This window comes from Eptesicus fuscus, chromosome 12, assembly GCF_027574615.1.
Source record: "Eptesicus fuscus isolate TK198812 chromosome 12, DD_ASM_mEF_20220401, whole genome shotgun sequence".
Taxonomy (NCBI): Eukaryota; Metazoa; Chordata; class Mammalia; order Chiroptera; family Vespertilionidae; genus Eptesicus; species Eptesicus fuscus.
The window spans coordinates 2,944,213-2,959,803 of NC_072484.1; the positions used below are offsets into that span (position 1 = coordinate 2,944,213).

Consider the following 15,591-nt stretch of genomic DNA (forward strand, 5'->3'; position numbering starts at 1 on the left):
TCAGCGTGTATGACCACATGTGGGCACACACCATGTGCGCGCGTGCACACACACCATGTATGTACATGTGTGAGTGCACACATGCAGTGTGTGTGCCTATGTATGCATGCTTGCATGTGCAGGGCAGAGGGTCCTCCCTCCCAGGCTTTGCCCTGGCCTTCAAAGCTCAAGTATGAGGTCTCAGGCTGCTAAGGGCTCCAGGCAGCTCTGGGAGGGTCTGTGGCCTGAGCCTGTGGGGACTTCTCAGGGCCCCTCCATCACTGTCACCCACTCAGCCACTCAGGCACCATCTTGTGTGGAGTCCTGGTGACAGCGCAGGGCTCCTGGCTGCAGGAATGGTCTCCTGGTCAGGAGCAGGTGCTGGCCAATGAGCAATCCCTTAACCCAAACCCAGGAAACCATAGCTGCTTCCTGGGGATGGGGGTACTCACACCATAGCTGCACCTGAGGAAGAGGAGGGGGTGCTGCCTTCCCACTTGGGGTTCCCACTCGGGGAGCCTCGGTGCTCACCACCCACCATTCTGGGCTCAGGGAGATGCCACAGAATCCTACCACCCAGCAGGAGCCGTCACCCCAACACCAGCAAGAATTAGGGATGCACAGGGCCTGGCCTGAGCTTGACCTCACCCCCAGTGAGAAAAGGCATTTTCTGAGCAGGTGACAACAGAAAGAACAGGGCGAGGTGTCCCCAGGCCCTGTCACCACCTGCGGCCAGGAGAGGTGACACAGAACTCAGGCAGCACCGCCAAGGCTGAGAGAGCCTCCGCTCCCTCCCTGACCCACGCCCCTTCCAGAGGGAGATCACCCCGCCCACGGCTGCCCTGCTCCCACTGAGGCTGGGAGGTGCCCCACGGCTGCCCTGCTCCCACTGAGGCTGGGAGGTGCCCCACGGCTGCCCTGCTCCCACTGAGGCTGGGAGGTGCCTGTCCCCCAGCCCTCCGCTGCCTGGGGACTCGAACTGTCTTGACTCTGGCCGTGAGAGAGAGAAGGGGCAGAGAAGACAAGATTTTCTACTGGACTCAGACCGCCTTCCCGTCCCCATTTCTGACCTCACTGCACCCACCCACCTTCTCCAGTTTCCTTCACTGGGCGCCCGCCTCTTCCCACCACGGGCCCTGCTCCTCCGGTAAAGACACCTCTGCCTCCCGGGTCGTGAATCCTCGACCTCGGCTGACAGCACCGGGCGGTTTATGACGCATGGCAGCCGCCCCACAGCACTTCAGCTCCGAGCTGCCCGGTGACCCTCGTGCGCCGCGCATGGAGAACCAGCAGGCCAGTGCCCTCGCACTTTCTGAGGGGCCACGTGCCTGCCCCTCACCACACTCACCTCAGCGGTGGCTCGGACATGGCAGGATTTCACAAAGCGGCTCTCACAGCCCTTCCTGGGCCGAGTTACCAACACTCGGCTGTTTCTCCCCAGGCTCTGCGCTCTGGGAGGATGGTGTGGGCTCACCTGTACCCTGGCAGCGGGCGCCCCTCTCTGAAATGCTGTAAAAATGCAGTTTCAACTCCCGAGGCAAGAGATGGTGTCGCAGGCCCCTCTAGTTCCTGCTCCATAATCACTCCCGAGAGGAGGAGCGGGCTGAGCTTGTCAGCACCTGGGCCGAGCCCAGCCCTCACCTGCTCCATGCCCGAGTGAAGAGGGGACTCCTTGCCTTCATGTGGTTGAAAAAATAACAAGAAATATAGTAGCCCTGGCCGGTTTCCTCAGTGGTTACAGCATCGGCCCGTGAACCCAAGGGTCATGGGTTCGATTCCCAGTCAAGTGCACGTATCTGGGTTGCAGGTTCGATCCCTGACCCTGGTCCAGGGCAGGGGGTACGTGTGGGAGGCAACCAATCGATGTGGCTCTCTCACACCAATGTTTCTCACTCAGGTGAGGATGAAAAACAAACAAAAAGAAAGAAATAGAGTAGTTCATGAGTGACACAAAATTCAAATTTCAAAGTCCACAAATAAGGGTGTCCTGGCAGCTATGCCCACGCTGAGACATACTGCTGGCTTTGCCTTTCAATGCTGTCAGTAGTTGCCCTCGGGCCCATGGCCCCAGAGCCTAAACTCTGCGATCGGATCCTCTGTGGGAAAGGTTTGCGGGCCCGATGGAGCTGGCGCGGGGTGGGAGGGGACATGACCCACCCACGAGGCCAGGAGCGCCTCCTCCGCGGTAACACCGCCTGGCGGTCACCCCGACACTTTGGCTGCCGCTACAGTCCGCCCCGCCGGGTCTCTGTTTTCAGCCGTCAAACAAAATGGTCACCAGACTCGGTGTTTAGGAGCGGCAAGCTGCCCTCTAGACCTTCTTCCCTCTCTCATCCCCTCCCTCTGTCCTTCCAGGAGTCAATCCACATGTGTATCGAGTCTTCATTCGCAGCGATCACATCGTGTAACTCAGTGGTCGGCAAACTCATTAGTCAACAGAGCCAAATATCAATAGTACAACAACTGAAATTTCTTTTGAGAGCCAAATTTTTTAAACTTAAACTATATAGGTAGGTACATTGTTATTAACTTAATTAGGGTACTCCTAAGCTGGCCTTTGCTAAAAACTCATGGAGCCAAAGAGCCGCATGTGGCTCTCGAGCCGCAGTTTGCCGACCACTGGTATAACTGATAAATAGGCCTTAACTCTGTGTTTTTTTTTTCCACTTCTCCAAGATCCAAAGTTAGGTTTGTTGGCAACACATTCAAACTGCCTCGCTCTGTCCCACCCAGATGAAAACAGTCCCGAGTCCTCGCTCAGCAGTGCCGGGCCTGCAGGTCTAAGTCAGCACAGCTTTCCTTCATGTGCAAAGTCTGAGTACTGGTGCCACGTATGTGCCCACATGGGTTTGCCCTACACACATCATCAGAACACTTCCATCTTTGAATCTAAAGAATGACGATGAGGGGGGAGAGGGGTTTTGATAGGAACCCCCCACTGGGGCCAGGCTCCTTCAGTCAGGACGGAGAGCCTGCCCAGCTCCCGAGAATGAAGTTTGTGAACCCCCTCACTGAGCCCAGGGGTGTCAGAGGACCAGAGACACCAGGGACCCCCGTCCGGTGCCTTTTGGTATCACAGAGAGAGGAAGATAGGAACTCGGGAATCTCATGGATGAACGGTGCTATCCATAATGACCGATGTTTCTCAAAGATGCAAACACAGGTGGCCACACAGACGCTATCACGATGAAGACCCCCAGGTCGGGACTGACGGCGTCGGGGCCCAGAGGCGGGTGACCTGGCGGCCGCCTCCGACACCTCATTGCTTACCTGCACGCCGGGGAGGACGCACCGGCCAGGATGCTGTGAGGACCAAAGGGATAAGGGGCCCCCGCCCAGCGCAGCACCGGCGTGCCGTGCCGTCAGGGTGGTTCATAAATGCTAGCGGCAGCGGTAGGTGGCAGTAAAAATAACTCGCCTGAGTCAATCCACATGTGTATCGAGTCTTCATTCGCAGCGATCACATCGTGTAACTCAGTGGTCGGCAAACTCATTAGTCAACAGAGCCAAATATCAATAGTACAACAACTGAAATTTCTTTTGAGAGCCAAATTTTTTAAACTTAAACTATATAGGTAGGTACATTGTTATTAACTTAATTAGGGTACTCCTAAGCTGGCCTTTGCTAAAAACTCATGGAGCCAAAGAGCCGCATGTGGCTCTCGAGCCGCAGTTTGCCGACCACTGGTATAACTGATAAATAGGCCTTAACTCTGTGTTTTTTTTTCCACTTCTCCAAGATCCAAAGTTAGGTTTGTTGGCAACACATTCAAACTGGGTTGAATAACAAAGCCACTGCTACCACTTCAGGGAGGAGCCACAGCTAAACCCCACACACTGCTCAGCGGGAAGCCCCAGGCCTCCCAGGGAAGGAGACGGCTCTTAGCTGTGCCCGGGGAGGGGCCTCCAACTCCCCCTCAGCTCTCAGAGGCCTGGGGGCTGAGCCCATGGGCCGGGCTCCGGCAGTTCCCGCAGCCACCGAGCCCATTGGGTCCAGTAGCCACACGAGGACGCCAGACTTCTCCAATTTCCACTCCACCCGACGGGCTACGTGGGCCCAGGAGAGACGCCCTTCTGTGTCCCTGGGCTCAGCGCTACCCACTTACCCTGGCCCACTTACCCTGCCCCCACTTACCCTGCCCCCACTTACCCTGCCCCCACTTACCCTGCCCCCCCACCTGCCCTGCCCCCCACTTGCCCTGTCCCCCACTTACCCTGTCCCCACCCGCCCTGCTCCCCACTTACCCTCTCCCCACCCACCCTGCTCCCCACTTACCCTGCTGCCCCCCACTTACCCTGCCCCCAACTTACCCTGCCCCCACTTACCCTCCCCCTACCCACCCTGCTCCCCACTCATCCTGCCCCCCACCTGCCCTGCCCCCATTTAGCCTGCCCCCACCTGCCCTGCCCCCCACTTACCCTGCTCCACCATCTCGAGCAGCCCCTTCTTGATGAGCTCCTCCCGACCCTGCCGGCCGGCCTTCTTCTCCAGTGCTGCACAGACACAAACAGCCGGGTGAGTCAGGGCAGGGCCTCCAGAAGACACAGGGAGGCCCAGGAGGTGGGGTAAGAGGGCCTGGTCCCTGGGGCCCCCTGTTTGGAAACCCTAAGCTTTCTCACTGACCAACTGCCAGGTATCGCACCTGAGCAGCAAGCCTGACATGACACCCTTCTCTCAGCTGGCCCCCACTGCCCACTCTGCCCTCCACCAAATGCTCCTTAATTAACCGGCTAGAACCTCGTCTCTCTGCCCAACGCCCTGGGGCACTTTCCTCGGTTCCTATTATCAGTTAAACACTCCTTGAGCACTCTCTGCTCACAGTCTGCCTCTGCTGCCCAGAGCTTCCCTGTATCCCCAGCTTATGCTTCCGAAGAGTCCACCAGGTGACCAGGGAGGAGGAGGACCTGGCCCCCCTCCACAGACCCCAGCAAAGCTCTCAGTTCCTCCTCGGGAGAGCCCTCCCACCTCCAGCCCGAGCACAGCACTCAGCAACTCGCCGACGCTCTCCCTCCTTTTCTCTAAGTGTCCAGAAAACTCGCCCACAGTCGAGCCAGTTTCCAAGTACAAGCCTATGTGATTCTCGGACTCTCTTTAAAAGACGCAGACAGAGCCGGCTGTGAAGCCTGGGCCACAGAGGGCCTGCGGGGCGCCCGTGTGTGCAAGCACTGTCCACGCCAGCTGCAGGGGACCAGAGCCGCCCACCTGTCGGAGCCTGAAGTCCAGCAGCGGTGGACAAACAGGTAATGACAACAAAGTTATTTAATTTGTTCACAATTACTGACTGAGCACCTACTATGTGTCAGGTGCTGAGCAAGTGTGTGGGGGTGTCACTGGGGAGCAGAACCAACTCAGCCCCTTCAGGGAGCAGCAGTGCAAACGAGGTTCCTCAGTGGATTCCCACCAATAGAGCCTTTTCTCAGCATCTGCTGTGCCCCAGGCACAGAGGAGCACCAGGCAGGGCCTCTGCCTGAGGACCAGCGGGCTGGGAGGACAGATGACCAACTCCCACCAGAACCAGAAGGCCTGGGGCTGCGGCTCCCGGGGTGGGGCTGCGGCTCCCGGGGGTGGGGGTGGGGGGGGCCTTGCTGACTGAAGGATGAATCACAGTCCCAGGGACTTCAGGGAGAAGATGGGGTTGGGCAAGAGGAACACCATTTCCTTCCTTTAGTCCAAGTTCCCATCCCGTTCCCTGGGGCCTGCAGTGTGGACAAAACTAAAATCTGAACTCAGACTTTGGGAGGTGCCATCCACCCGAGAAAAGGGAAGAGCAGCCCGAGGGTGAGGTCTGAGCGCCGGGGACCCATCACCCCGCCAGCACTGGGTGGCTCGGGGCCAGCTCCGATGCAGGTGTCACCTCCCTGACGCGCGGTCTTCCCAATGACCTGAGGTGCAGCTGTGAGGGTCTGCTGTCCCCATCTCAGGAGACGGGGTGCCCACTGCCCGAGCCCCCACAACACCGAGGGGCTCAGACTCCGCTTCCCAGAACTCTGAGAGCCATCTTCCAGGTGCAGCCCGATCCTCACCCCACCCCAATCACTGCTTCATGTTGTTCTTTAAATCACCTTTGTTTTGACTTCATCTCATCTTAACCAAGGCTGCCTGGGAAACCAGGGATTGATATGCTGAAGAACATACATCCCTCACTGTGGGGGAAGACTGGCTTAGAAGTAAATGAATGCATCCAGTTCCTGGGATTCCTGAATGCTTGGACAATGGCCTGAAGGTGGGGAACTCCTGCAGGGTTAAGCTGGAGCCCTCCATGCCCTTGCAGGGACGCACAGCGTCCAGATGACCTCGCAGGCCCCTCTTCATGGCATGGTGTCCTTAGAACGCAGAGCTCACCTCTCCAATCCCACGGCTGCGGCCGTCAAACCCAGAGAGTGTCAGGGGCTCCCCTGAGGTCACAGAGGTCACCTTGCTCTGGCTCCCTAGGACTTCCACTGATGCTCTTCCCTTTTCTTGGGTGGATGGCACCTCCCAAAGTCTGAGTTCAGATTTTAGTTTTGTCCACACTGCAGGCCCCAGGGAACGGGATGGGAACTTGGACTAAAGGAAGGAAATGATGTTCCTCTTGCCCAACTCAGTGCCTTTGCATGGGCTGTTCCCACCACTACAATGTTTTTCCTTGCCTTCCTCAAGGGGACCAATTACGTCTCAGCTCAATGTCACCTCCTCACCTGCGTCTTCTCAGGCCACCCACCCCCAGCCTTGCCCACCCTGCCCACTTCTGCCCCAGCAGCTGCGCAGCCCCTGTGAGGCCCCACCAGAGTCGTGATGGCTCCCGGGCTGTGCCGGACACCAGGGGAAGCTCTAAGCGGGCAGGGCCCGGCTGACCAGCTGCTGTGTACCTGCACTCAGGTTCGCTGAATAACGGTGTCTGTTGCTCTCATTCTGGACAAGAAGAATTAGTCAATCAACTTCGTGGGTGGTTAAAAAAATTATCATGTAGGGGGGTGGTGGGGGGATAAGGACACATATGTCATACCTTAATCAATAAAGAAAATAAATAAATAAACATTATTATGTAGCCCTGGCCGGTGGCTCAGTGGTTAGAGCCTCACCCCAAACAACAAAGGGTCTAGGTTTGACTCCTGATCAAGGACACATACTGGGGCTGCAGGTTCAATCCCAGGTCCTGGTCGGGGCACATGTGGGAGGCAGCCAATCGATATGTCTCTCTCACATCAATGCTTCTCTTTCTGCCTCTGTCTCTCCCTTTCTCCCTCCCTCTCTCCCTTCCAGTCTCTCTAAAAATCAATGGAAAAAATATCCTTGGGTGCGGACTAACAAAACTAATAATAATTACGTAAAAAGTGTAAAAAGGTGAGAGGAGGACCAACTGCTACTACGAGCGGTCCCCCACTGGCTTTGTCTCCGGCAGCCTCTGAGCCCCGGGAAGGAAATGGAGACCCCGAAACCTCAGCGGCAAACGGCCCGAGCCAAGCACTCACCAGGGCAAGTCCCCACGGCCGGAGCCGATGGCACACGAGCAGCCGCTCACGAATGGCTCCCAGCAGAGCTGAGAGGCGCCAGCGAGGGCCTGTGGGTGAGATGCTGTCTCCCCTGGGTTTGCTTCTCAAGGCCGACCTTCCCTTCACCACGGATACGCTGTGGTCCAGGGGCCGGACTGAGCAGGGCGGCCAGGCTACTCCGGGCGCCTGGCCCCACGAGTGCGTCCTCCCTCTGAGCCTGTCCTTCCCTAACGGGCAGGTCAGGTCGCAGCAACAGCACTGGCCACAGGTGCTGCGGAGTCTGTGCATTAGGAACGCGCTCTGTTGCTATGTGCTGTTATGGCCAGTTCGCTGCGGCCACACGCGCCCTCTATCGGTTGTCTTATTGTCACAGTTCCCAGTGTGCCTGCGGGGGCAGCGGCACAACTCCCCCGAGGTGAGAGGAGCAGCCGGAGGTGCGTGGGGGACCTGCAGGTCCTCTAAGGGGAGGGCATGGGGACACGGTACCCCCGTACCCGCAGGGAGCCTCTTCAGGAAGAGTGCAGAGCCGAGGGCCGCCCTCCAAACCTCCAGGGGGCTCTTGGGGGCCCCGGGCCCAGAGTGGTCAAAGTGGGTTCCTGTGCAGGAAGGCTGGGTGCTTGTTCCTCGGGGGGCAGGGGGAGGGCGGGTCAGCCAGGAGAGCTTGTGACAAGCCAGGGTCTCGGCGCAGCCTGGCCCTGGCTTTTTCACGAGGTCCCGGGTGACGTGTGTGCCCCTAGGGTCTGGGTGGTAAGTGGGTCATGGTGCTGACCTGTCCCAGCAGGTGGATGGGCCTGGAAGGCCCGCTGGAGGGAGCGACCCGGGGAGGCTGAGCAGCTCCTGGCTGTCAGAGGCCACGGCAGCCCGTCCCGTGTGGGGCTGGGGGGACATCGGCCACAAAAAGCACAGCAACAATGACACCCACCACGTTCCCAGGGCTCACCGGACGTCGTCTGCTTCAGTTTTTCATTTTTCTTTTTCCTCCATTTCCAGGGTTTGAAGATCCTGCCCAGGGTGGCCAGCCTGCTGTTCCTCCTGGCAGGGGGCGTGCGAATCCCTGAGACCAGATATTCTGAGCGCACTGGGGGCGTGGGGTCCATCTCATCTGTAAGACAACACCGAGGGGGCTCAGGGGTCACCAATCCCACATGACTCCCTGAGGAGCCACTGCAATTCTGCAGAGCCGGGCGTGTCCCGGGTGGCCCGTGCCAGCCCTCAGAGAGCGTGTGTTTCATTTTCCTTCTGTGAGCCCCTCCCCTGCAGCCCCCCCACAGCCCACCGGAAGCCCTAACCGGACTCTGCCTGCAGCACAGCAATCTGAAGACAGAGAGTTCCAGGGCGGAACTCTCCCACCCCAGGACCTTTGCTCGTGCTGCGCCCTCCACCTGTGCTGCTCGCCCTGCCACTGCTTCTGTGCTCTGTGCCCTTCAGCTGCTCAGCTGACCTGGCCTCCTCAGGAAGTCTGTCTTCCCCCTGTCCCAGGTGAGGTCCAGCCCTGGCCCCTGCTCCAGAAGTGACCCACACGGCCACCAAGGAGCCGCAACGAGCTGGCACCCACCCCGCCCGCTCGGCTGCCAGCTCTGCCACGGCCCCGGGCAGGCCTGGCCATGCTCCTCGTGGACAGCGGAGAATGACTAAGTCCAGGAGTGGACAGAGCGAAGCGACCGGATCCCTTCCTCATTCAGAAAATGAGGCCATTGGCACGCTCAGCAGGGAGCAGAGAGACGGGGCCGAGGAAGCTCACAGCATTGCTGCCACACAGGAGACTGGTGGCAATCACATGCCCGTGGACAGGGTGCCGCTGGGTCATCGTCCCTCCTTCTGAGAACCATGCACAGACTTGGGAAGATAAAGCAGACGGTGTGAGCAGACACCTGCTGTGTCTCAGGGACAGTCTGTGGGGGCGGGGGGAAGAGGGACTGGGAGAGAGGATGGCGTGGGCTCCCCACAGGCCGTATGAGAGGGTTTTTTTTTTTTTTTTTAAGATAGAATGGAAAACAAAACATGACTAAGGCAATGTATCACCCAGGGCGGGAGTCGACAATGGGACACTAGTCAGGACGGGCCAGCCAACGGGGCCAGGCCAACGGGTGTGTTCTCTCTCTCTCTTTCTGTTAATTGACCATGAGTCGTGTGTGCAGGGGCTGCAGCCACAGCTGGTCCATAGACCAACCCTGGCCGGGTGGGAGGTATTTTATCCAGGACAAACTTGGGTGTCTTATTTCGGAACCTCTCCCTCCAGGCTCAGCAACCAGTAAGGCACCAAAGGAATGACATTCTCCATTGTTTTCTGCTGTAATCTGAGGCCCTGCACCCAGTAGGAGCCTGGGACATGCAGGAGAGGGATGATCAAGCCAGGGGGACCCAAGGGTGCCAGGCAGGATCCCTCCTCCATCCTTGCCCCAGCTCCTCACCAGGTGTGTAGGATGCAGCCGGTCCTCCTTTCCTGGAGACAGTTTATTCCCTGATATTCCTTCCTGCGCCCACAGGCGCCAGATGGAGCGGAACGGCCAGTGCCACCTGTTCCGGGAGCGCTGGCTGTCTGAAGGCACTGTGGGCATAATCTGCAGACATGGCCAGGTCTCCCCAAGCCGGGGGTTCATTTGAAGACGAAGTCAAGATCCCAGAGATGAGCTGGGAATGATGGAGCATTATCACCCCTTTCTTTATACCTCCTCGCCTGGTCCACCAAGGAAGGGTGGCAGGTATGAGAAACACATGCCTAACAAGGTAAAATGAACATGGAGGAAAACCAGAGAAAGGGGATTTGGATGGGGCCACAGCGGCCAGGGGTAGAGACCTCACACGGGCACCAGAGGAGGGCACACGGGCAGCTCTGAGCTTCCCGGTGGGCAAAGCAGAAAGGAGCAGCACAAAGGACAGACCACAGATCGGACCACAAATCCCACCCCACTTGCTACCTGCATTGCTGAGCCCCTGGGCCAGGTCACCAGATGCAGGAAGAGTGAGGTCAAGTGCTTGGAGGAAGAATGCAGCCGTGAGGGCCTGGGGACCTTCTGCTCCAAAGGCCTGATTCATTCATGTGCTGGGCGTGCAGCATGCTTAGTCTGGGGGACCCCTCGGGGCTTGCTCTCATCAGGAAGCACAGACCCCCAAGCCCAGGGGTCTGAAAGAGGACACACCTGCTCCCCACCTCCCCAGGTGGCTCAGGCCAGGGCCAGGCCGGTGAGGGCTCCTGAACACTGTGACTGGCAACCCAAGAATAGAAAGTTCAGGAGCAAGCCTGTGCCGCTCAGTGCAGGAATTCCATATAAACACCTGAGAGCAGAGAGGGCACGAGTGTGTCAACAACTGTGGGCATGGGGGTCCCAGTGAGCGGAGGTGGGCCTGGGTCCTTCTGGGCATGGAGTAGGCTCCGCACGCCTGAGGGTGGGTATGAATGTGGGTGGGTGTGTGGGTGGGTATGTAGGAGATGGGGTGTGTGGGAATGTGTGGACCTGCATGGCGGGCACTTACGTATGTGGGTGAGCATGTGCATACCTGGGTGGGTGTGCATGCACCCCTACATGTGTGCCCCTAGAGAAGGGCGGGCTGGGCATGCTGCCGCTTCCCTCCATCGCGGCCTCTGAATCTCTGAGTGTCTCTGGAGTTGCCAGGGAATGCCCTGCCCTTCTCACCCTGGGAGGATCCACGGGGAAGATACATTAGCAGGCCCGCTGCCCTCTAAATAGCTCAGGTGCTAAGTCCCGGCACCTCTGCTGCCTGTGATACATTAGCCGTTAATTAATGAAAGTGTTTCCACAGGGGCGTGAGGAGGTACAACACACAGCCTCGGGGCAGGCAGGGCCCTGGGTGCCCAGGCGAAGGATGGGACATCGGTGGGCGCCTGCTGACATTACGCACCGAGCTGAAGGCACAGGCGCCGCCCCCTCCCAGTCCCCTATCAGGCTCAGGGCAGCTGGAGCTCGTCCCCAGTACCCAACACCACCCACCTCCCATTGGTGGATCCCATAAACCTGCAAGTCAGGCACGTTCTAGAATAGGCAGCGAGGAACACCAATGCCACAGCCTCACTCACTGAGCTTACAGCTCATCTTCAAGCCTGGCGCAGGGCCAACTCTCTTATTTATAATATTCCCTTCCATCCCAGCCATGGCCACTCTGATATCATCCTGGGTGCAGGGATTATTGTTATTTTTCCATGAGCACAGGCACCGTGGCTGTCTTGCCCATCACTGTGTCCCTGGCATCTTCACCGATGCCCAGTACCCATGAAGTGCTCCAATAAACACACCTGCTCAACCTGTGAACCTGGGATGCTCGTGCGGGAGCCAGGACCTAGCCCTGTCCATCTGAGTCCAAAGTCCACCCCTTAGTCATGCCAGGCATTTCTGCTTTCTTGCCTCTTGACCACTGACCCAACCCTGACTCCTCTTTCCACATCCCCAGGACACCTGGCCTTAAAGCACAGTGGAAGGAGACAGGTCAGGCACCAATGCCACGTGCTGCATGGCTGGCCTCTCGGGAGACAGGCACCATCTGTATTAGACATGTTGGAACATGATTTCTGAGTGTTTATTTATTCACTCACCAACTCACTCATCAATATCAGCGGAGGCCCGCTGTGCACCAGGGCCGTGCTGAGTTTGAATCCAGTCAACACGAGGTGCTGTCTCACGTGGCATGAAGCTCACCTGCTTATCAAGGGAGCAGGAAGACAATGAACAAGGGAACAATGAGGTACCCCTCAAAACAGACATGCGCTACTGAAGCTGTAAATGAGAAGCCGGGATAAGGAACAACAGCGTGTGGCCTCGGTGTCTTCCCTGACTCCGTCTCTGCCCCGACGCAGAAGGAAGTGGTGCCGGACTCCCTGCTTTGGTGGCTCACTGACCACAGGGGAACCTGTGCATGGAATCAGCAGGAAGAATAGACGGGGATTGCAACTGCAGAGCAAACACTTCTGAGAAGCAGTTCTGAAAACTCTGAGAAGGGGGGCATTTGACTTGGGCCTTGCAGATTGAGTAGGTGTTGAATGAAAGGTGCAGATCCATCAAAGCCTGACAGGACATTGTGACTGGAGAATGGGGAGTAATGCAGGGAAGTGAGAGCTGATGTCCCTAGCCTGAGGTTGAGTAACATTTCCATGCATAAAAGTGAGATGCCAACTTTCTATGGTGTTGACTAATGACCAACACACACACACAAATAAACATACACAAAACTAGCATCCATAACTAATAGGAAGGATATAATCTCAAAGTAAGAAAAGAATCTTTTAATTAAACACATATTGATACATGAGAAAAATAACGAGGCCATGTTGTCCTTCATATACTAATTTGCTGGCAGGGTCTGTGCACTTGAATCTGAGAACTCTTAGGCCGGAGTGCCTGGCTGCCGGAATGGAGGGGATGGAGCGAGGCTGTGCCCTGGCCATGAGGAGCTGTGTGTGGCCGTGACAGGAGCCCTGAGGGTGCAGGAATCACTGGGGAATCTGCTGTGAGATTAGCATTGTGGGAAGGCCTCACAGAATGTTGGGGCAATGGGCAGATTGCAGGGGAACAAGACCGAAGGCAGGGAGGCTGGTTGAGAGGCAACAGGCAGGTGAGGGCAGTGGGGCCAGTGGAGAAAGGAGGGAGGGAACCAGAGATATCACCAAAGCAGAGTCCTCCTCGGAACAGGGAGAGGGATCAAGGGGAGACATGGACGCCCATGGAAGACCGGGAAGACCAAGCTTTGTTTTGCTGCCACCATCATGGCCCGTGCGTGTGACAAGCTGTGCCCTGAGCCCCTAGCATGGATGAGCTCGTCCCGTTCCCACCCAGACCCTAGAGGACAGGTGACTGTTTTCATTGCCCACATTTCAAAGGCAAAAATGGAGGCAAAGAGAAGTGAAATTCTTTCCCCAGGTCATGCGGCCAAAGCCCTTATCCTGACCCCTGGTTAGAGCACAGGGAACAGATACTGTCGTCAGGGACACAGGATGAGGGAGGAGAAGCAGGGAGGGCAGAGGTCATTATAGCAGCAACTGTGGTAAAGTCAGGGCATTTAGGGTCCAAAAGACCAGTGGCACATGTCCCGGCTGCAAGACACAGCTTGACGGCGTCTACAAAGCAAGTGCTGGGCGTTCTAACCGCCCCGCCGCCAGGACGGGTCTGTCTGGACCTCCCAAGCCACATCTTCAAACAGATCTGAAGTCTCCCAGATGCATAACCATCCCTGCCTGGCCTGGTCCACTCCTCCTGGAAGATTCTTGTGTAACAACGGGAGAGGGGATACTTGGGAGCACTGATCAATATGAACAGAACTAGGGCTCCACGTGAGCACATCCAGGAAGGAGTACTGTCGCTTCTCAGCATGGTGGAACTGAACTGGGCGGGGCGGGTGGGGCAGGCAGGGCAGGCGGAGGCAGCAAGAAGGGCTAATTCATTCAAAGGGGACAACTCCTGGGGGAGGGGGGCTGCGTTCCCAGGGCTTCTGCCGGCTGTCCTGGGCTGAGAGCACACCCATCAGAACCCTGGTCAGTGATGGCCCATGTCAGAAGCACCGCTACTGTCCCGGTGCCGAAGACCAGGACCCGAACAGCACCTCTCCCTCCTCCTCTGGCACCCAGCACAGTGCCTGGCACATGGTTGGAGGAATGAAGGAGTGAGTGAGTGAATGAAGGAATGAATGAATGAGAGACTCATCCTGAGATATGAAAACTGAAACAAAATTGAAACGCAGGTCCGTGGTTATCAACAACCACCTGGGCCCCTCAACGCGGAATAATTGCAATTCCTCAGCAACCACCAGGCCTCCGCTGGCTGTCACCTCTTCCGGCAGCCACCCTTAACACGGATGGCAGCCCTCTCCCTTGCTCATCAGTGGAGGTGTAAGAAACACAGAGGAGGAAGCAAGGCCCTGGAGTATGTGAGTCGGATCCTGCCTGACGTAGATGAGATTTTTAAATGTCCCAGGGGTGGCCGTGGAATTCTTTGTGAGTTCCAGCAGACAACCCTAGGGGGCGGGATGACCTTTTCAGCTCCATTTCACAGTCAGGAAGTGGAGACTGAGGGCGGAGCCACACAGCTCTTAAGTGCTGGGTCTGGGACTGGCATTCAGGCTCACTGATCTAATGTTCACCATCTGGGCATGGCAACAGCGTTTCCCAAAGTGTGTTCCATGGAACCCTAGCATGGGGGATGCTTTGTGGGTGGAAAGCACTGTCTACACTCAAAGCCTTTCCTGAAGAGTCCCACCACATAGCATCAGAGGAAAGGCTCTGAGAAGTCCTGCAGTAAGCACTCCTATTCGTCCGTTGAGCCAGCTTTTCCTAAACAGATGGGCCGGGCAACCCTATTCACACCTTGATGCCCAGATAGCAATAACCACACGAAAGCTGTCAAACGCAGCTGGCGCAATAGACCCGAGGAACGCACTCCTGCTGAGTAGTGTTAATGACGACGTAGTTTGGGAATATACAAGATCCTCCCCGATATCTCTGTTCCAAAGATAACAGGATTCTCTAAGATCGTAGCAGAGGTTGGGCCTCAAGTTTTCCCAAGTCTCTAAGCTTCTTCCAGCTGTCTGAGCACCACCCTCCCTCCCATCCCTCCCCACCCTCCCCAGCAAGGATGCTGAAATCAGGACCAGATAACTGGGCATCATTTGTGCCTGGGACACCAGTGGAAAAATCAAGACGTTATTAAAGTGATTAACGTGCTTTCTTTCCCCTCACATGTCTGGTGGAAAAAACAGCGCATCTCACTAGAAGGCCCATCTGCTTAGTATCAACCCCGTGATTCTGCCAGCGGGCCCGGGTGCCTGCCAGACATATGGCCAGTGCTCCAAGTGAAAATCAGCTGAGCTCCGTAAATAAAGCGGCTCTGAGACACAGCGCACAGAGCTTCGAACCAGGAGTTACACATGAAGAGGTCGGGTCCGGGAAGCGGGGGGACACCTGGGAAAGCTGCCTCGTCATTGCATCATGCCAGCCCTTCGTTGCTACGGGGCCTAGTAGGACGCCAGGTATTTGCACGCACACAAATTCTTATACAAATGCTTTTGGGCCCTAGCTGATTTGGCTCAGTGGCTAGAGCGTCAGCCTGCAGACCAAAGGGTCCTGGGTTCAATTCTGGCCAAGGGCACGTACCTTGGTTGCAGGTTCCTCACCGGCCCAGACCCTGTTGGGCCCGT

The 15,591-nt window shown here is 57.2% G+C and overlaps 1 protein-coding gene across 1 annotated transcript in view; it reads right to left on the reverse strand.

Annotated features, from left to right (window-relative positions):
* Nucleotides 1-15,591, reverse strand: part of PHACTR3 (phosphatase and actin regulator 3) — a 143,995-nt gene that overhangs the window by 52,673 nt on the left and 75,731 nt on the right. The window contains exons 2-3 of the mRNA XM_008161302.3: nt 8,393-8,554; nt 4,399-4,473 (exon numbers count right to left, since the gene is read on the reverse strand). Of these exons, the coding sequence (XP_008159524.3) occupies nt 4,399-4,473; nt 8,393-8,554 (237 nt within the window). The remainder of the gene's footprint in view (nt 1-4,398; nt 4,474-8,392; nt 8,555-15,591) is intronic.